Source organism: Peromyscus californicus, unplaced genomic scaffold, assembly GCF_007827085.1.
Source record: "Peromyscus californicus insignis strain IS unplaced genomic scaffold, ASM782708v3 Scaffold_5__1_contigs__length_169319896, whole genome shotgun sequence".
Classification (NCBI taxonomy): domain Eukaryota; kingdom Metazoa; phylum Chordata; class Mammalia; order Rodentia; family Cricetidae; genus Peromyscus; species Peromyscus californicus.
Window position 1 is genome coordinate 97,720,699 of NW_026294573.1, and position 23,295 is coordinate 97,743,993.

At 36.9% G+C, this 23,295-nt stretch overlaps 1 protein-coding gene across 1 annotated transcript in view; it reads left to right on the forward strand.

The window, feature by feature from the left end:
* Positions 1–23,295, forward strand: part of Grin3a (glutamate ionotropic receptor NMDA type subunit 3A) — a 197,043-nt gene that overhangs the window by 42,946 nt on the left and 130,802 nt on the right. Inside the window, exon 2 of the mRNA XM_052718787.1 lies at positions 5,933–6,537. Within this exon, the coding sequence (XP_052574747.1) occupies positions 5,933–6,537 (605 nt within the window). The remainder of the gene's footprint in view (positions 1–5,932; positions 6,538–23,295) is intronic.

A 23,295-nucleotide genomic window follows, 5' to 3' on the forward strand; every position in this document is an offset into this window, starting at 1 on the left:
TCCATCCATCTGGCTTTAAAGTCCACAGTCCTGTCTTTGAAGCATTCATTATATGCACTAACTGGTGTTTCATGTACAAAGACACTAAAAAAATTATAAAGAAAATATCCTAAGACCTTTGTTGATATCTCCATACTTAGTAGTTGAAAATTTTAAGTGAGCTTTTCTAAATGTTCTTATTATACCACACACAAAACCTGTCTCCTTAATTATGTAACTGTCTTCCTTCTTTAAATAATTGCCATATCTCTAGAGTTGCTGCAATGGAAATATGAGTGAAGAAAATGGCTGAAGGCCATGTGTATCCTGGGAAGCAGATGGACCCCCAATGACACAAAGAACCTCATTTAATCCATACCATGGTTCATCTTAAAAATGACTTCATTCTGTGGGCTCTTAGGATCACCTGAAGATAGTTGTAACTGTGAATATTAAATTCACAAATGTCAAGGGTCTGTTTCCTATGTTGTTCTTATTAAGTGGAAGGAAAAGAATAGAGTAACATTTAAAATCACAGGCTTCCAATCCAACAGATTGGGGTTTGGGTTAAGGCTTTATTCCTCTATACTTGTGTCACCTTAAGAGAATTACTCTTTCTGACCCTGACTCTGCCATCTGTTAAAGGAGGCTGATTGTCTTAGTCACCTCATAGGGCTATTATAAAATAGCAAGACAAATAGATAAAGCAAGACACTGCATAACATATTGGAGATAGCAGTAGTCAATAGTTTGAAAACGCTTTTGTAATTATTAATGGATTCTGGTTTCAGGACAGAAACTATGCCTTGTGTTTGTCTGATTTCTTAATGCTACTATAAAACAGAGACTTTATTTAAAATCCTGGGCTTCTAAAGACATAAGCTTTAATTTTCAGAAGAAAACAGCTTTCTGCATAATATAAGTCACTTGAGGTGACAGTGATGAGTAAGAGAAAACCTCCTGTGGCTTCTTTGGTGAAGGAGAAGCTGCCACAGCATGGGGAGCCTATTCTGAGCCCCTCAAATGTGTCTCAGCAGCAGCAGAATCATGGAGGGGAGCAAATGTCACCTCTGTGCACAAACATGGAAGCACCCTGCTCACTGGAACACTCCCAGCTCCAGCCTCCTCATCTGGATCTGCTGTCCCAGGAAAACACTAGAAGAATGGCCTCATTCCTTCACTGCTGAAGCATCATTTCTTCTGTTAGGGAATATCCTGAAGTCCTGTGTCAAACTTTACTCTAGGCAATCATGTTTTTGGAAACTTGTATCAATCCAGAAAAGATCCAAATCGGTTTTCCCCAGGAGAAGAAAGATTGCTGTTTGGAACCAGAAGCTGGTTCCAAATTCCTTGCTTGGTGAAGGAAGGATGGAACTCGTTACCAGAAAAAGAGTATGGGAAGGGAGTGACTACTGAGAACACATATCTCCAAATATCATCCTCATGTGAGATGAGCCCTTTGTTTTCCTGTAAAAAAAAATGGTGCAATTGATATTTGTAAAAGGTGTCTTATTACTGAGACCACTGTGTGCAAGTAGATGAACTGTGGGAGAGGCGTAGCAATAAAATAGTGACTTTAACAAGCACTTCCAACTCAAAGACTACATTCCACAAGCAAATTTCTACAGGTACCACTTACTGGGAACTCCTGTGCCATACACTTTTCATGCATTACATTTCCACATTTAATTAGATTTCCACATTTAAAATGATGAGGCATCTTCAAAATAGGAGATGGTATTGAGGTCATTTTGGAGATGGGAATCTATGACTCAGAGATGCTGAATTACTTGCAGGTGACCCCATGGCTTGTAAGTGATAGAGACATAATTTCTACATAGCTAACCCCAGCTTCTAAGCCCTAATACCTCATAGCAGAAGAGAAGAGAAAAATTCAGATAACTTAAGAGGGCAGTGACCCCACCAGCAAGGAGAGCTTGGAACCTAAATGAGAACATTGTAGACACCGTTTAAAAGGATACTGCAAATCACACTAAAGGGATATAGGAGCATAATATTTAGTCATCATTCATCTAGAGTGAGAAAGATGCTAGTATTGTAAGAGAATGACCAGCTAGAGACCTTTAATAAAATGAAGTCAATAACTAATTGCTTGTGTTCTTACAGGAAGCCACTATTTATGTTTACCTATATAGTGATTATCTGTTTTCAAATACATCTCTTTACTCTTCTGAAATCAATTAGAGAACGCCATACAACACAGGTATCTGCATCCTCCCACTTCTGCTGGCCTTTTCCTGGAATACTCCTCCCTTCCTAGCCCTGCCATACTCCATTGTTTGACTTGTTGTAACTGTCAGGATTTATAATTACACGAAATGTCTATTTTTCCAACTACTTAGTTGTTGTCTCTCTCTTGCTCCACGCATAGACAGAGGGCACAGCTCACAGTAGAAGGTTAAAATTAAAGAATAAGGGAAAAAAAGGTTAAAATTGCCTTTCTGGATTGGATGAGTATTCAGTAAAAGATTCTGTGCCCTTGCTGACTAAGAGATGTTACTGATTTATTGTGAACACACGCTCTTTGTCCATCACCATTGCTGCAAATGTTCTTAGCACTTTTTGTTTGTAACAGATTATTCAATGCCAGAAATAACAGAATATAATATTCAGTTTAATGAAACTTGAATCTCACATATTCACATAATTGGTCTATGTTTAATAATTTAATAATGTTTAATAGCTATTAGTAGATAGGAATTTTTTGTTTGTTTGTTTGAGACAGGGTTTCTCTGTGTAACCCTGGCCATCTTGGAACTCACTCTGTAGATCAGGCTGGCCTTGAATTCTGACATTCACCTGACTCTGCTTTCTGAATGCTAGGATTAAAGAAGTGTGCCACCAGTGCCCAGCAGGAATTTATTTTTATGTGGCAGAATTAGGAATTTAAGTTATATTTGTTTCGTTTTCTCATCTCTTAATCTCATATTTCCTTCCATTTTCCTTTATTTTTCATGTATAATTTATTAATTCAATATATTTAATTGATGTTCTTTATGTATGTTATCTTTTATTCTAGTTACTTCTTAACCCTCTTTTAGTACTTCTGTTTTTAAACTATTCTTGCCTTACAAAAATAGCATTTCCAATATTCTAATGTAGGCTAAGGCAAGATCCTTCTATTATTTTCTTTTTCAAATTTTCTTAATTTGGCTCACTATGTCTTTTTAAATTTTTGCTGATGATTTTAACAAAATTGTAAGGCTCGAAGTTGTTTTTAATAGCTTGAATCTCTGTGTCTGTCTGTGTGTGTGTGTGTGTGTGTGTGTGTGTATACATGCATGTGCATGGTGGGGAAAGGAGAACATCACTTTAGCATCATGAGAAAAATTGCAAGATGCTGCATGTGAAGCTGCTCCATAAGTGTCACTAAAAGCTTCTAAACTATTACTTAATAAATATTTATTTGAAGAATTGCCTCCCTTAAGACTGTGAAAGAATTAACTTCAACATCTGGAGTTCCTCAGTAGAATTGATTATAGGCCTGAGTCTGATTACATGGATTAATCATTATCTGGTAGGGGAAGAAAAGGGCTCTTTAGCTAAAGCCCATGTTGCTTTTTCTTGCCAAATTCTTTTATGTCTCCATCTAGTGCTGGATAATCAATATGGTCAGCTTATTTTATTCTCATTCTTGCTTTCATACAAGCCTGTCCCTCATGCTAATCTAGTGATTTCTTCTGTGGGAAGGTTTTGAATGACCCTTGGTTACATTTCAGGCAAAATGGTGGGTCTTGAAACTGTGCTGGAAATGGCTTCCTCTTCAATCTTTTGATTTTTAGTTCCTCAGATTATGATCAAAGTCCAGGAATTTGGGGTGAATGAAAAGATAATTCCAGTTGACATACACTATCTCTGGCTCAATCTGTCAGAAGAGAGGTTTAAAACACAATTCTAGTTTATTGTGTGAGATAAGTGCATGCAAGGCGATCTGCAGTGCAGAGATGAACAACATAAGACATACATTGTTTTGGTAATCATCAGAAATTACCAAATAAAAACTCAAGTCACCACATCAAGAAATCAGTAAGTCAAATACATTGTAAATGCACATACATATAAACAAATGAGTAAAAATAATTTTAAAAAGTAAAAACAAAAACAACAACAAAACCAGTTCTACATTCAAAGAAGTAAGAAATAGTTTACTCTGAGCCAAATATGGGTGATCACAACCAGAGAACATGAATTCTAGTAATTCTAAATGATATAAGCCATAGTGGAAGAGTTTACATAGGCTTTTATATCCACAAACCTCCTGCCTCAACTTGTGCCATGCTGTGTTGACTCCCATGGGAGGCTTGCCCCTTTCTGGAAGGAGACAGAGGAGGAGTGGATGAGGAGGAGTAAAAGGGAGGTGGGGGAGGGAACAGGAGGAGAGGAGGGAGTGGAAACTGTGGTCGGTATGTAAAACAAATGAAAATTTTAATTAAAAATAATCACACAAAAAATCTAATTTGTACATCAATAAATACATTCAACAAATACTTTTGTTGGTGCATTAGATAGGTGGGCTCCAGCTAAGCAGGAGAATCATTGCTATAAATTCCAGATGTTATCACATTTTTAGTTTTAGGACTGATGGAGTCTAGAAGCCTGCTAAGCTTAGCAACACATTGTAAGAAATTATCCTAATACTCATGAGACTGGCAGGTCAAACACAGAAGCTAAGGTAAATGGTTTTAAGGCATTTTAGATAGCCTGATAATTTTGGCTCTTAATCTACAAACTATTTTCTCTATAATCATATTGTTCTAGCTAGCCCAGGTCAGTCTACAGAATCTTTAACACAGATACGGCTTCAGTGAATTTTGCTTAACAACAATCTAAAAGACTGTCTAGAAATCTGGATGAAAGTACTAAGTTTGGAAAAATGAATGTAAATGCAAACAGTCCATTTTCAGGTAAAAAGAGAGTTTTCATGAAAATACTTGTCTGGTTCAAGAAAAAATGAATTATCCAGTATGGCTTGATGTGTGTTGTAGGAAAGGAAAATTATTACAGAATAGAATTTTTGCCAGTTCTCAGAGATAGTCCAACAGTTCCCAACTGGAAGGTAGTTAATTCAATGGATCAATGCTTGTTGTGCAACTAACATTTATAAAGCTTTGTTCTAAACTTTCTCAGGGAATCATTGTGAAAGGGTAAATATGTCAAGTGCCTGCTGTTGGGAAGAATAAATGACAAATATATTTATGCTGCAAGACTACCCTTCAACTATGTAATTTATAATTTGTGACTGTTAAATTAATAAATTCTTCCTTAATTGAGCTGGCAAGTTCCATGCGCAGATGAAATAAACAATTTCAGATTCATGAGTACATTTGATGGCACATTTTTGATAGCAAGAGTTCAAGATCAATGCATATAGAAATGTAATCAAGCCTTTAACATTGGACTACACACTCTAAAATATTTCGTGTGTTTTAGAAGAGCCTTGTTCAAGGGTCTAAAGGTCTATTCTTCTTCTATATTTTCTTGAACAAGAACTGCACTGTGCTAAGATATCTCTGATGGTGGTTTCACAGAAAGCAAAGCAATTTCTTTCAATTATTTCTCCTGAATGGAAAGTCGAACAAATGAGTCATTAAACACAGTGTAAGAAATATGATGCATTAGGGGGGACTAACTGTAAGGAAGAAAAACTCCATAAAAATCTATGACCGAATATATGATTATATCACTTTGCACATTTATACCAAGAGCTATCTGCTCTCTGGTGCTCTTAACAAAAATCATCAGGAAATTGTGATAAAGAATTGATTGTTCATTAGACAAAGAGCATTATCTTTTCAAAGTAAGAGAATTTTATCCCAGAGAAAATAACCCAGGGAAAAATAAAGGCTTTAGGCTCACAGGAAAGCAAAAGTACCCTGTTACGGTCTTTGGGCAATACTTTCTAATTCTTCTTTTTCATTATCTTTAAATACAGAATCCCCTGCACCTACAACTGAGTTTAGAAAATTCATTAAGTTCTGATGCTGATGTCACTGTCTCAATCCTGGCCATGAACAGCTGGTACAATTTTAGCTTGTTGCTATGCCAGGAAGACTGGAATATCACCGACTTCCTTCTTCTTACCGAGAATAACTCCAAGTTCCACCTCGGGTCTGTCATCAACATCACTGGTAACCTGTCCTCCACCAAGGACCTCCTAAGCTTCCTGCAGGTCCACCTGGAGAACGTTAAGAACAGCACACCCACGATGGTGATGTTTGGTTGCGACATGGAGAGTATCCGGCAGATTTTTGAAATTTCCACCCAGTTTGGGCTATCACCTCCTGAGCTTCACTGGGTTCTAGGAGACTCCCAGAATGTGGAGGAACTGAGGACAGAAGGCCTGCCTTTAGGGCTCATTGCTCATGGAAAAACAACACAATCTGTCTTTGAGTACTACGTTCAGGATGCCATGGAGTTGGTGGCAAGAGCTGTAGCCACGGCCACCATGATCCAGCCAGAACTTGCTCTCCTACCCAGCACGATGAACTGCATGGATGTGAAAACCACAAATCTGACTTCAGGACAATATTTATCAAGGTAGGATGTAAAGACTAGGTTATATTCTCATCCATGGAGCTGGGATAGCAAGCAAATTTTTCCTATCTATCCACTGTGCAGAAATCTTGACTCTAGGTGGCTTTCCAGGCCAATAGTTCTGAGGTGGTTAGGGGCAACAAAAGACTGGTATCTCTTGATTTGTTATCTATAACATGATTCATAGTCGTTGACCTGTATTGTAGGGACAGCACTCAGCCCTGGTTAGTTCTTCACTCAACTGTTGAGTTCTTGGCAGATTATTTAAAAGCTTTGAGCCTCAATGTTCTAACTAGTAGATTGGGATAACATAGAATTGCTTGATAGAGTATAATAAATAGGTCATAAAATTGTATATGAAAATAATAAACCCATGCTTGGCTTGTAGTAGATAAAAGCAAGGAATATTTCTTTCCTTTTTTATTCTTTCCCACATCCGTAAGCCTGAAAAATCTCTCTAAATACATACAAAGAAAAACTTAGTCATACGAAAATGGACTTTTCTCTCCTAAAGTTGCTTAAGGCAGTTTAGACTCTGGTTAGAAGCAGAGACTTCAGAGCCTCAGTGACTTAGTCTTTGTTCTGCCTCTTGATTCCTGTATCACTTGATCAAGGTACTCAATTTCTCTTTCCTTAGTTACTTAGGTTTTATTTCTGCGTATAGAAAATGGATATGAAAATTTAAAGATATAAGCATAGAATCTGGTTACTTGTGGAATTTTTGTGATAGATGACAGATGCAAAATGGAAGATACATGATGTGTAGATGATAGATCAATAGATGATACATAAATAACATATAGATGATTGATAGGTAGATAGATAGATAGATAGATAGATAGATAGATAGATAGATAGATAGATAGATAGATAGATGATAGACAGATGATGATGATGACAGGTAGATAGATAGATAGATGATTAAATAGATAGAATGGATATATAGAAGTAAGAGAGTATTTTCCCAATATACTGTTTATTATTTTATGCATAATTACATGTGTGTATATTATAATTTGGTAACTTTATTGTTTAGTAGCTCACTTGATTCAGAAGATGGAATGGAAAACCCCATCTAAAATAAAGGATAATCCTTATATAGAAATAGTCTCATAGTTATCAGAAAAGGGGAATGTTCTTAACTGATATTTTTGGGCTACTTAATTTCTATCTAGAAAAAGATGACCTGTGGTCAGAGAGGCCAGGTCAGAGAATGAGTGTTGATTCAGAGGGTGAATCGTCCCAGTAGACTGAGATACATCTTAAAGCAATACTCTTAAAGAAGTGGCATTAGAATATACAAAATATAAGGCAATTTTATAGTGTCTTATCTTAAGAAAACACAAATATTTGGTAAAAGACCAGGAGATCATCATAATTTTACACACAATTGCACTGAGCACTTACTACACACAAGCAGTCTAATGGCCAAGTGTGACAGAAGTGAAGACAAGGCACAGTCTAACACTGTCAACAGAAATGTAAAGTGGGTATGATGGCACACATCTCTAATCCCAGCATTTGGGAGGCAGAGGCAAGAGGATCTTTGTGAGTTCAAAACCAGCCTGGGTTACACGGTGAGTTCCAGGCCAACCAAGGAAACACAGCCAAACCTTGTTTCAAAACAAAAATAAAGTAATTTGAATTAATTTTTAAAAATCTATTAATGATAAAATTGTATCATCCTAACTTTCCCTTTTCTCACATAACATTTTCATCTTTGTAAGATCAAACTTCATGTATATTTTACTTTGCAGCATCTGCACAGAGTCAGTCCATTTGTACCCTACTACATAACTGAGGTTCAGGACTTTATTTAAGAAAAGAAAACTTCTCCTTTCTAAGCATCACATGAGCAGAGCTTCAGTTTATAATCCCAAACAGTGTTTATTTGGGAGGACAGTCATAGCAGTGAACAGGAGAAACCACAGCTGAAAATTCCACCGTGTTATCTAGCATCCTCTTGTCTCATGTAAAATGAACAACACAAGAAAAAAATGTGTTTGGGTTCTAAAAATGTTTAGGGAAAACAAGTAAGAATATTTGTTGCCTTGGGTTGTATATATCTCAGAAATTTATTTTATCAAAGTCAAATGATCTTTCTGGCTTCCCAAGGTTTAATTTACAGTAAAATCCCATTTCTCAGTCTGACGAGAATGCTTAGTGGGTAAATCAGTATCCACCAAGACTAAGACTTGAGTTACATAGTAGAAGGAGAGAACTGGCTCCCACATGTCATCTTCTGACATCCATACTTGCACAGTAGCACATACACACACACACACACACACACACACACACACACACACCACACACACACACACACGCACACATGCATACATGTACATGCACTTGTGCACATACACATACATGCTTGCATTTGCACATGTATATGTACACACACACACAAACTAAATGTAATTTTACAAATTTAAAATCTTCCTCCACAAGGATCCCATGACACTTTCTATACTGAATTCTCCAGTGGTACTTAGCCTACTCTATCCTGACCTGTCTGACTTCTGAGAAGAATACAAATTCCATTAAGTTGAAGCACTATCATTCAGCCTAGACCAGAGCCTAGTATCTAGCATGCTTAATAGTCACTGAAATTTACTTGCAGAGGAAGAAAACTTCTATTGTATTTGTGTCTTCCACAGTCATTTACTGTGAGGAAAATGGACAGTTGGTAAGTAAATACTTTCTAAACTAAATACCAATTTTTAACTTGCCTAGCTACTTAGACTCTAGTTTTCTTCTTTCCTTTTACTTCTTTTACCTTTGTCTCTGTGGTGAAAGGCTCTATCCTCATGATTGCTTCCACATATTTTATTCCACAAAGTTTGAAAGTTATAAGAGTGTGAGATTTGGAGCCCAGAGGCAGTTCACAATGCATAGGGGTCAGTGACAATATTTTCATCCCCGTGGGGGAGGTGTGAGAAATAAGCTCAAAGAACTTCAGAAAATATGCCTAGGACTTTTTTAAACTCCCAGAGGAATACAGTCAAAGGAAAAAAAATTCGAAGTGTCAGGACAGGGTCAGGAGAAGTGGGCAAATCCCCAGAAGGTGTCTTTATAATGAATAACTTAAAGGTTGCCTTAAGCCAGAAAACAGCTGTGGATTTTCCATCATTCTTATTTATTTTGTTTAATTTAATCTTTTAGAAAGTTAGTTATTCTCAGTCCATAAGTCACATCTGCATACAGTAATTTTCTTAATTGTCTCTAAATTTTGTGAGGCTGACCCCACTCCCTCACTGCATAATAAAAGCCAGGGGGATAATGAACTGTGACTAGATGGTGCCAGAGTTATGCAAGCTTTCATTTCTTACACAGTCATTTTCGGTTTGGGCTGACAGAATTGTTAACATTTTAAAATGTTAATGAAATCACCCCAAACATGGCATTTTCAGCACAGGCTTTTAGACTAGGAAAATAATTTCTTGTGGCAGACTACAAAGACATAATTACAGGTATAAGGGATTTAATTCTTTTCAGCTGCCCACAAGCCAGAGCAAATGTCCATCATGACTCAGTGTAGATAAAAGCACTAGAGGACCAGGGTCATTGTGTTATCTTTAACATTGTATTAGAAAATTGTTTTACTAAATGTTAACTGTTTGGGGCAACTGTAGGTGGCACATTATTTTGACAATGCCTCGATAAATGCACGTCCATGTGTTTCTACCCAATCAATGATCATTTCTTGAACTAGGAGGAAGTAGATACAATGAATACTTGAGTTTGTCATTTTAGAGCTAACAGTATAATATGTTAAGGGAAATTATAAAATTCCCAGGTATGTACTTTTTTTTCTCCCCATGAAAAAGAGTCTTCCTATGTAGTCCTGTCTGTCCTGGAACTCCCAGTCTTCTGCTCTCAGTTTCCCATGTGCTGGGATGACAGTACTGTACCTCTATCCCTAGAGAAATATGCCCTTTTTCAAATGCACAAAAAAGAAATTCATTAACATTCTCAGAGATTTGATGGTAGGTTTTAATAAGTGAATAAAAGTTTTCATTCTTGGTGTACTTGGAATTTTCTTTGGGCCTCCAACCAGCTCCCAAATAAAGACACAGAGATGTATTATTAATTATGAATGCTTGGCCCTAGTTTAGGCTTGTCCCACTAGCCCTCTTAACTTAATTTAACCTGTTTCTATTCATCTGTGTTTTGCCTTGGGGCTTTTTACCTTTCTTTCATTCTGTATGTCCTACTTTCATTCTTCCTCCATGGCTGGCTGGTTGGCCCCTGGCATCTCTTTTTCTTTCTTTTTTGAGCCTAAATTTCTCCTCATACTTATTCCCCTGCCTGGAAGTTCCACCTATACCTCTTTCCTTCCTATTGGCTGTTCAGACTTTTATTAGACCAATCAGATACCTTAAGCAGGCAACACATTTTTACATTGTTGAACAAATATTTCATAATATAAACAAATGCAACACATCTTTACATAGTTAAAAAAATATTCTGCAACATAAACAAATGCAAGATATTTTTGCATAGTTAAACAAATATTCCACAACATTTCCTCCTTTTTGTCTAAATAAAAGAAAGGTTTTAGTATAGTTGGAGTTTTCTCTAGTCCCGCTCAGGCCCACAGCCACTCAGACCCAAGTAAACACACAGAGACTTATATTACTTATAAACTGTATGGCCATGGCAGGCTTCTTGCTATCTAGTTCTTATATCTTAAATTAACCCATTTCTATTAATCTATAAGTTGCCATGTGGCTTGTGGCTTACCAGTACTTTATATCTTGCTTCTCATGGTGGCAGTGGCTGGCAGCATCTCCTGACTCAGCCTTCCACTTCCCAGCATTCTCCTCTCTGCTTATCCCGCCTATACTACACTTCCGGCCTGACTACTGGCCAATCAGCATTTTATGTATCAATCAATCAGAGCAACATGTTCACAGCATACAGAAAGACATCCCCAGCATTTTAGCTTTAGCATAGTAAAACTATATACAATAAAAACAATTATCAGGAAAGAATTACTCCATTATCTATCCTATCTTCATGATTCTAAAGTTGTATACCTAATTTACTTTCTATCTTAACTTGTATTACCAACCCAAAATTATTTTTTTAGACCTTAAAACATTTTCTTAGATAAACAATTTAAGATTTTATATTTTTCGGCCTTATAAACATAACATCTCTTATGTAATGTTGTCTTCAACTTCATCAGAGACCTGAGGATATAAATTATGTGAGTAAACAGGAAGTGCAGAGCAAACAACTTCCAAAACTATAGAAATGACAAAGACATCTGGCTACCTGGACAGTCACCCAAGGTTCCTCTACAACATTGGAGCATCCATCTTTGGTCTGCAAGCCTAGAGTTTCTGACAGACTTCTTTTGAAGGACTATCCTACCTTGTCTTGGCAAAGTTTGGCAGTCACTTTCTCTTGTGTCCTGCTTGTCCAGTTTGTACAGTATACTGTCAGCAATCAAGACAAAGGCAGCTTCTTGCCCAAATTGCTAGCTTTGCTACAATGAAAGCAAACTCCATATGGAGGTTCTTTGATGCCTAACATCTCTTTATTAAGTAATTGGTGCTGCCAGGAGCAGACATGTCTCACTGTCATGAAACGCCTTAGGTTATTAAACATCTTAAATGTCATATTCTGCAGATCTCTGAAGCATTTGAAGATCACCTATCTATCTAAAATGTATCTGTTTAACCTTGAAAACATACCTAACATGACTACAAGTCTGGTTGTTATAGACAACTAGCTACTAACCTGCATTTCTTAATTATTCTAAACAGTTTGTAATAATGGCTTTCAAGGACTAGAATTTTATATTACATTTTTAAATGAGATACATAGGTACAATGCCATAAACAGGAATAGAAATATACATACAATATAACAAAAATAGTGTTCAATTTGTAGCACTATACAAAAATCCATACCAATGTAAAATATTTGAGATAAATAGTTGTCTTTTTTTTTTTTTTTGGTTTTTCGAGACAGGGTTTCTCTGTGTAGCTTTGCACCTTTCCTGGAACTCACTTGGTAGCCCAGGCTGGCCTTGAACTCACAGAGATCCGCATGGCTCTGCCTCCCGAGTGCTGGGATTAAAGGCGTGCGCCACCACCGCCCGGCTAATAGTTGTCTTTTTATTCTATATTCCTATATCCTCACTAAATGATGACAAACATCCATAATCCACCAAATGATCAAAAACTACCCACCCCACCTCTTGAGAATATGGACTTTGTATTCTCTAGACTATTTCCTGTTGTCTTAGGGTAACAGCATCCCCAGGGGACCCTGAAAATTTTGAGATAATGGTCAAGTCCTAAGAAAACTAGCTATAACATTTGTTGTCCAGTCTTTGTATAATGGGAAACTGTAAGGCTTATCTGCCCTCCTGACTAGAATAGTCTGTGAGGCTAGACCATCTCAGCTAGCATCCTTGAAGCTATTCTGAATGCAGAATTCTGAGGAAACTGCAGCCCAGGCACTATGAAAGGGTAGATCACCCATTTTCATTGGTATCTGGTCCCCTTTCTCTGAAAACACACAAACTTTCAAAGGTAACATACATATCTGCATTAACACAAGTATGGACTGTGTGTTTTATACAAGCCAGCCAATGACGATTTTTGTTTTATGTTTGAGCAGGTAGAAGATATCTGTCAACTTTGTAAGTTTATTTGGACTGTATAACCAAACCTCTATCCATGTCATATGAAAGGATGGCATGTAATAATAAGTCATGAGGACTCTGTAGCCAACAAGATTTATCATGTCTCACCCAGTCTCTGAGCTGTTCTCATATCAAGGGATCAGTATGTACGTCACATGTCTTATAGTTTTTCTAGGTTTATTTCTTTATGTCTACAGCCAAGATTTTCAGAGATCTCCCCTAATCAAATCTTGCCTCTATTAATTTTGAAGTAATCCACAGCCTTTCATTTCCTGGGGAAACAAGAGCATAACCTCTCCTACAATGCAATACGTTTTCTGAATTCCATTTTAAAGTTAAGACATCCCTAAAATATCTAGGCTGGTTTAATTCAGCAGTTCCTTTTACAATCCCATTCTCTCAGTAACTGCCATTTACTCATCAGCATTCAAAAATATTCAAAGTCAATAAGCACAATACAGAATCCAGACTCTCTGTATAATTCCCATCTTTACATGGCTTATTCTTTTTATATTACTTTACTTTTTCTTTAAAGACTACTTGATTATTTTTAAACTATTTTTTCCCTAGGACTATCTATACCCATTTTTTCCTTTCTCTCTTAAGCACCTAGATACACTGTAACCTGTTTAAAGGGTTGGTTTTTTGGTTTTTGGTTTTTTTTTCACTTTGGACCTGTTCATTCTCTGACCACTTAAGCCAAACCTTAAACTGCTAAGCAGCAGCTAGGTCCCCTACCCTGAAGCTCTGGTGGCTGGCTCCACCCGCTCCTCTGGTCTGTGAGAGAACCTTAAGCTTGCTGGCCTGCTAAGAGCTGTGTTTAACTGGGAGCTTACTCTCCCTGCCCAGAGGTTCTGCCTATACCTCCTCCCTCACTATTGACTGTTCAGCTTTTAACAGACCAATCAGGTGCCTTAGTCAGGCAAGATAAAACAGCAACACATCTTTACACAGTTAAACAAATATTTTGTAACATAAACAAATGGAACACATCTTTACACAGTTAAACAAATACAACACATCTTTGCATAGTTAAACAAATATTCTGCAACAATTTGGAACTAATTCACAAGCATAGAAAATGCAATATGTGAATTTATTAAGGCCTGACCAAGAAATGTAACATAATTTAAGGATTAATTGCATATTAAGAGGACTGGAGCTGTTTCTAGAACAGTAAACACAGCATACCACATATGGTTTTTATGCCAGACTAAAGAGTTTGCATTTCATGTGCCTAATGGATGTCAGTGGAAACAGAACATTAGCCTAGACTTATTTATAAAACTACAGTCCTGTAACTAATTAGCAGAATAAAGCAACACAGTATACAAGCCTTGAAAAAATATTTTAAACTATCAGGATACAAGAAATTATTACATTTCCTCCTTCTCAGACTCTGGTGAAAGCAAAGACTGATTTTACCTGCTGCTTCTGGGATTCTGATTACTCATGCTTACCTGGAAGCCCTGAGTGTAAATGAATCCATTGTTCTCTGGGAAAGAACTCATTGATTTAAAATGGTCCCATCAAGGGTGATTATCCTTTAAGAATCCAAGAGCCTAGACACAGACATCTTCATCTCCCTGACCTAGGACATTTTTTACTTTTTAGTTAATCGTCACAGAAATGCTGGTTATTTTAGTGTTTTTTTGTGGTTGTTTGTTTGTTTATTTGACTAGACGTTGAACTTTGGGTCTCACACATGCTGGATAAGCATTTTACCAATGAGCTACTTTCCCAGACCTGTTTCTGTTTGTTTGTTTGTTTTAACTTTGTATTTTTAGATAGGGTCTGTCTAGGTTCAATTGGCTGATCACTGATCTAGCCTATACTTGCTCTATATCCCAGAGTGACATTGAACTTGTGATTCTCCTACTTCAGCCTCTCAAGTAGCTGGGATCACAGACCTGTGCCACCAGGTCCAACCCTATAATCCAGCTTTAAATTACTGAGTAGGATGAATAATCTCTTCTTTAAACAGCTTCTGCATTTCATTTTGGTATTCTGCAAGAATTCTATCAATTGGACAAAGTCATCTGTTTACTCATACATCTGCCTAAGTTACTAACTTTGGGCCATGCCCTTGACTGGGACCACAGAGCATTGGACTTGGCTTTCAGAAAGCTCCCAATCCCTCTTCTGTGCAAGAGAGAATAAAGTCATCTGATTTTTATCCGTTTTCCTTACTACTACTTCTGCTACTGTGTATCCTCTGCCATCTGCCATTCCTACACTATCCCTTTAGTTGGTGTGATCCAACATGCTGAAGACCCTTTTCCCTCCTAACTGTGTTTGTCTTTAGGTTTCCATGGCCAGGCAATACTGAGATTCACTGGCCTTCCCTTAGTAGCAATTTTTTAATTTAATCATTGATTCTGCACATATTGTTAAGAATCTATTATATGCCAGGTATCAAGAAATACTAGAAAACTCTAGGGGGAAATGCTAAAGCACATGTTACAAAAAAAATATCTTTAAATCAATGGTGGTGCCATGTCCATGTCCATGTCTATTCCTGAACACTATAAAATTTTCAAAAATAAACTTGAGGTTTCATGATATTCATGATATAATTCTAATTTTGGATACTTCTACCTATTAGCACTATCATGTAGTAGCATTTCAAACTGGTCAAAGGTATTTAAATTGTATAACCTTTAAATTTATTGTTAAACCAGTTTACCTTATCCACATTCTAGGGTACTTTCAGGATTAATATAAACCTTCCTTAGTTAGGACTTTGCAAACTTTGTAATTTATATTTTCAGTCATATGCTATTTAAAATCAAGAGGCAAAATTGCCCATTGTAAAAAATCTCCTAAGTACCAACCCCCAGGTGGCTGGTTGGCATGTAGGTTTCTCCATGAACTTTAAGAGAAATACAGTTGCACTGAACATGGAAGCCCCAGGCTAGATGCTGCTGCTCAGCACTGATTCCTTAAGTGCCCCAAGGAAAATACATTCTTATGGATGACTTTTTCTGTCTGACTGTGACCCTCTTAGCTTAAATTTCTCTGCTGGAACACTTGGGGAGTTGGTACGTATAGAAGAAATGCATGTTGTAGAGTTTTATGTGTGTCCATTAGGAAACCTTGTCCCTGGACAGTTGACTGAAACCCTTTGACCATTTCTCTCCTGGGTTGCTTAAGGAATGAGATGAGTTGAGTCTAAAATTTGTTCTAAGTCATGACGACCTCAGATAAGGAACACTGGAAAATGCACATTACCGTGAGACCTCATTTTGATGAATGCAGAAGGATTCAGAATCCAGCAGGTTTTACACTGGAGAATTTCTCCACATTAGGGGAGCTTCCAAGTTGTCATTTGCCTGAAAGGGAATTGTATTCTTTGTTCACATTTTTACTTCATATGCTTCTATTGTAAAATTTGGAGATAGACCAAAAAGCTCTGAATCCGTAGAGAGCAATGTTACAGCTCTACTCTGGATTCTAGATCTGCCTTAGGACTGCTCCATTCTCCACACCCTGTAACCTTTCAGAGGAATGTCTGACTGGTAAATACTCTGTAATGTTCCATTTCCAGAACTGTGCCCCAGCAATACTGGAAGAGAAATCAGCACTGATACTGGCATTCCTGATAGATCTAAAGAACCAGCATGTGAGTTAAGGCAGCATACAACACAACCAGGAACAGCCAAAGAGTGGTAGCAAACCACAATTATCAAGAGACAAAGTCCACAACAAAACCCGCAGAATAAAGAAAGCAACTGGGATATGAAACAAATCTCACATCTGTGTGGTATATGGGAGAGAAAAAAAGAACAGAAAAGGTGTCTACTTGCCATGTACAGAACATCAAAGCAAAGATAGGCACCTGAGCCCTGTGTCAGATTTCTAGCTACAGCCTCTTCTTCCCACACATCAACAACAGCACAGCACAAAACATACTGCAATATGACTTGCATTTTTCAGTAATTTTCTCCTCTCTTGAGAAAATTCAAGGATGTCAGCAGCTCTCCTTCCACTAAGAAGTTTTGCTTATAACTGAATATTGCAAGTATTGGCCAAATACAGACCCAGATGATTAATACATGTGTGCATATATTTATGGTTGAGATGATATTGTCCATTTACTAGTGGAAGTGTTTTTAAAAAGATGAGCTTATATGTTGTTTTAAAATACAACAATATCAATGGTTACATTATATTGGCACCCAGTGCTCTGAGGCTCAAAACTTAGCAATTTCTAGCTCCTATTGAGTTCCTTATCATCAGAGAGTTTTTCCATTGAACTAATTTCTATTTTTGTATCTTATCCATTATTCAGAAGGAAACATATTAGAATCTTAATGCTTTAAACACTCTATAAACTGAAAATGCAAAAGCTTCCTGGCTGATTGAGTTCATTCTTTTGGCAAAGCATTGAATGCTTTAAGATACTTGTCTGTTCTGAGAAGATATATATTTAACTGCATTTGCCACACAGACACTATGGAGAAGTTCCCCTGGCCAAACACTGAAGTTCCTATGCCTAAGATTCAAAGCTGACTCCATGTGACAGATGAATGTCTCTTCAGCTTGACAGCCTGTGCGATGGAGCTGACCAGCAAAGGCAGGGTTCATTCATTCTTAACAGCAATACTATGACACTACTGCTTTTTCCATGTAAAATATGTTGAATCTCATGCTTTCAGGGATCCTGTTGTCTAAAATGTCAAAGATGGGGTTAATCAACTGACACTTTGAGAATACTTACACTTTAAGCTATGAGAAGGCCTAAGGGTACAAAGAGTTGTTTTGCAGGTAGGTTAAGAAACAACATAGAGTTGATGGCTAACTTGGAGACTTGTCTCATAAACAAAGAACTAAAATCAAAACGGCACATTTTGATGGGGTTGGCAATAGGTGCATTCAACAATAGTGCACTGCGTTTTCAAGTTAGCTCTCTGGATAAAATGTTTAAACTCTTATTAACATATAAAGAAACAGATACAAGGGTCTACATCTGTAAAAACAAGCCAAGAATGCAAACTGAGCTAGAAACAGACATGAGAATGGAGAAAAGTCCTCCAGGAATGCAAGAAATCAGTGAGATAATAAAAGAGAGCTTAAAAAATAAAGGGACTAAAGGTCATAAATAGTTGGATTTCACAAGGTACTAGTATGCAGAGAAACTGGAGAAGTAACAGAGAAGCAGTAATAAACCAGCTGAAATGGTTCAGTGGGTAAAGGCACTTGCAACTAAAGGCGATAATCTTCTTATGCTTACTGAGATGCACACAAATGTCCAAATGCAGAAACACATGTGCACACACACACACACAAAAATAAATAAATAAATAAATAAATAAATAAATAAATAAATAAATAAATAATATAAATGAAAAACATTTTTAATTAAAGAAGTAGTATCTCTGGGGCTGAATAAAAACAGAACAAGAAATGAAAATTCAGGTTGAGTGTGTAAGAATAAAAAAACCTGACAAATAAGCCCAATAAACCTAAATAGAACTAGATGGTGCTGGTGCATTGGGAGTTGGAATATCAGTAATAATAGTGTTACCGATTTCTAACCAGTGCTAGGCATAGTGGAGTATGTCTGTAAATCTAGCACTTGGAGGCAGAGGCAGGAGGATTAGGAGTTCAAGGTCATTCTCAGCCACATAGGGAATTCAAGGCTAGCTTGGGCTATGTGAAACCTTGTCTCAAAGAGGAGGAAAAGGAAGAAAGAAAATATACTGCTAATTGAGCAAAGACAAAAGGTCAAAATTAATCCTTACAGGAAAGACTATTAATAGAGCTTTATAGAGGAAGAACAGATCTCCCATTTATCAGAGGAAAAATATTAATATAATGAGATGATCATGAGGGGAAAAGTCAGCTCATTTTTCAAGGTATGAGAGAATGAGGATGCAGATTTTGTTAATGAACTAAGAAATTTCCCAAGGGGAAAATGAACGTTAAGGCTTTATAGAGAAGATAGATATTCCCATGTACAGATATGATGAATGGACTGCCGTAGTGGCAGAGGGGGGTGCAAAGAAAATAGAGCCATGTGGAAGAAGCAGAAAACAAGTGAGAACATTTGATAGACAAAGAGTTCACGAGCCAAGGAAGAGCACAGTGGAAGTCAGTATATGATGTGTGAATAGTTGGGTATGAAAGAAGACATACAAAGACGGCAAAGCTTTTAAACAGCCTAGTGAAGACAATTATTTCAAAAGCAAAAACAAAACACAAATTTCTAATACACATGTTTTAAAAACTCTATATGCCCCCAGGTGGTGGTGGCGCACGCCTTTAATCCCAGCACTCGGGAGGCAGAGCCAGGCGGATCTCTGTGAGTTCAAGGCCAGCCTGGACTACCAAGTGAGTTCCAGGACAGGCGCAAAGCTACACAGAGAGACCCTGTCTCGAAAAACAAACAAACGAACAAAAACTCTATATGCCAAATAAGACAAATAAAAATCATTATTTTTTTATTTTTGTTTTGAAAATTCATAAAATATACTCTGATCACAATTTCCCTTCTCCCATCCCCTCAAAGATCCTCCTCACCTCCTCTAACTTTCATGTCTTCTTTTTCTCTTTCTTTAGAAAATAAACAAGCATACTAAGAAAAACAAACCAGAATTTAAAAATAAATAAATCAATGAAGAAACACAAAAATAAAACACAAAATCAGATGTAGATGTAACCATCTTATTAAGTAAGAAACACAGAGCCAATTGCAGAGTTAAAAGCCCAAGAGGTCAGAGCAATAGCTAAGAGCTAAAAACCCTTTCTTACCCTACTGCCGCTGCTGTCCTTCCTCTCAGCAAGAGACCTACTTCCTGTGTGTCTGTCCTTTTAGTGACTTTCTGTTCTGCCTTCTCATTGGTTGTAAACCCAACCACATGACCTCCTTGTCACTGCCTGTCTATACAGACCTCCAGGTCATCTATGGTTGGTATTGAGATTAAAGACGTATATCTCCGTGCCGGCTGTATCCTTGAACACACAGAGATCTGCCTGTCATGTGATCGGGATTAAGAGTGTGTGCTACCACTGCCAGACTTCTGCTACGGCTTGCTATTAGCTCTGACCCCCCAGGCAACTTTATTTATTAACATACGAATAAAATCACATTTCAGTACAAATAGAATATCACCATAATCAGAAGCCACAAAATACAAGTAAAAGATCAGTATGGTTAAAAAAAAATGCCCAGACAAAGCAATATGTGTCAAATATATATATATTTGTATGTATATGTATATATATGCATGCTGCAATCCTTATAACCATGGAAGCTGGGTATAGAGTACAGGACTATGGGGGAGGGGAGGATCTCTCAAGGAAGGAGAGATAGAATACATAATTATGGAGATGCAGGGGGCAGACTGGAGTAATGTGACTTATTCAGATAAATTGAATTAGGTAAAATACAAATAATGAAATTCATAAAAAATTAAGATAAACACAGCAGTTACCATTCCATAGAAAATGTATGCTGACTTTTTCTAATTTGTACCTGGAATATTTACTTGCTTAAAACAGGCTATTAAATTAGGAAGCAGATTTTCCTTTGTGAAAGTGCAAGAAGCCAAAGCTCAAACCATCTCAGTTACCACGGTTCTTAGCCATTTTGAAAGCAAAAGCTCAAGCTGTTAGTTTGTATATGACCAAAGTAATAAGTACAGTTAGGCAGATAGCTCTCAATGATCCAGTTCTAAAATTATGTAGTAAACATGAGTGGAAAAAAAAAAGAAATTTTACGATTAACCAAACATATAAGATATAAGCCATGTGATAAAACATCAAAGTGATGGAATCAAGTAAATCCAAGGGCTGTTTTGTCTTTTTCTTACTGCTGTTGCTCATTTGTTGTGTGGTTTTGTTTTTTTGCAATATTGAGTATCGAACTCAGGCTCCCAAGCATGAGGAAAGCACCGTACACTGTACCTCCAGCCTGTGAAGAGTGTTTGTTTGTAGATAGATTCTCCCCGTATTCCCTGGCCTGGCCTTCAGTTTACTCTGCTGTCTGGGTAAGGACTTGAACTTGTGAACTTCCTTCCTGCACCTCCTGAGTAGTGGGACTATAGGCTTGAACTATCAGACCCAACCAAGCTTCCTTAAAATAAGCAAACCTCTTCAAATCATACTTGCAAAAACGTAATTGGCAATGAGAAAGTAAACATAACATATTAAAGCAGATTTTTCTTTTGAAAGAACAGAATGCAAATAAATTTGGCGTCATTAGAAATATCAATAAGTCGTTTTCTACTAAAACACAAAGTACTAAAATTGACTAGTAGAAAATTTGAAGAAACCATAAATGTAATTCATACAGATGTGATCAAATTGCCTACCACCACAGAGATTGCACAACATAGACCATATCGCCAAAAATGCACCTAGTTGGATGATTCAAAATTCCAAATCTTTAAATTACAGACAATTCTAAAGATACAAAGAAAAGAATCGTGGGTGACCTGATGCAATTTGAAAGTGTATTTCCTTCATAAATTAAAGTTAGCTATTTAAAAAGTAATCTCTGTTACTGCAAATTAAATATTTGTTCTAAACACATTGCCAAGAAACTTTTATACACTGTCACAATGAACTTGAGTGCTATGAACGCCTTGAACAGTGCCACAAACTGAAATGCCAGTAACGCATGAACAGGAAGGTGAATAGGAAGATAAATGGCACAGGTGCATATGTACCCACATGTGAGGATGGGATGTCGTCCTGCCCCCCACCCCAGAAAATCAGACCCTTATTAGCCCCAGCTGACAGCTGTCTTTCAGGAATAGAAATCCATTATTAAAGGATGTTCTGTTTAGTTTTGTTCAAAACATTATGGCTGTGTGATTCACTAACTTCCAAATGTGAAAAGTATTCAATATATTGTTTAAAAACCCTATATATTAGAAAGCTGTAGTAACCATTTGTATAATTTTGATTAAAAAAAATCATTTCTGGTGATACAGATCTAATCAATCTGACTGTATTAAAAACATACAGAAAGAAAGAACAGGACAATATTTTCAAACTTATTAGACAAACTACACTAAATAAAAATGCATCAAATTATATGACAGCTAAGGTATTTTTCAAATGGAAAATAATGTAAGCACACATGCAAAATGAAATGTTTGTTTATATTTTCATCAGATCTCCTAAGAAACAAATGAAGAATATACAAGATCTCTAAAAATGTAGTTAACAAGCTTTATTTTATATGTGAAGCCAAAATAAAAAATACTTTCTTGTCCATTGAGCATTTATAGAAATCACTTAAACATTTCCCCCACAAAAGAAAAACAACTCTCTTTCCTATAATACAAAAGGAAATAAGCATGCTATATTTGACGCTGTTTATAGATTAAATGTCTATTATAGAAGAAATTATGATCACAAATATGTCCTCATTGACATAAAATAGAAAAGGGAAAGACAGGAAAACCTAGAAATTAATTAGAATGAACAAAATAAAAAGCACATTCAATTGAGAAGAAACTAAGCAAGAACCTTAGCACATCTACTACTTTATACAGCTCAATAGCAATGAATTCCCAGAATAAAATCATTTGCCAAAGTTGACCCAGAAAGGGGAAAAGCTTAACTGAGAAGCTGGAAATGTCATTAAAGAATTACATTCTTTCCTGACTGAGGTTGAAAGCCACAAAAATCTATGAATATAAACATAAATATTCATAGGGCAGCTTGACAACCTGACCATTTAGTGAAACACCAGGGACCATTATTTCCCTAACCATGGCTTTTGACCATGTTTGTACTCCCAGGCACGAATTCCTTCCTGTGGAACAAGCCTCAGATCCAATCCAGAGAGTGGTTAGTTAGCCCCCACCCCCATCCCATAAACAGCCGTATCACTATTGCATAATGAGCACATCTTACCTTATAGGTCAGTATTGTAGCGTGCAGGGTCCACTTAGGTAATCCCCTTGATGAAATCCCCTCCCTCTGCTGGCAGCCAGAATAGCATTTTCCAGCTCTATGAAAACTAGCCAGCAAATAGAGTTTTCTGACAAGTTCAAAATTGATTTCTCAATATCCTGAAACCTATGTGTGTAGTATCTCAGCTATAAGACCTTACCATCTAGTTCTGTTGGACAGCCAAGAGT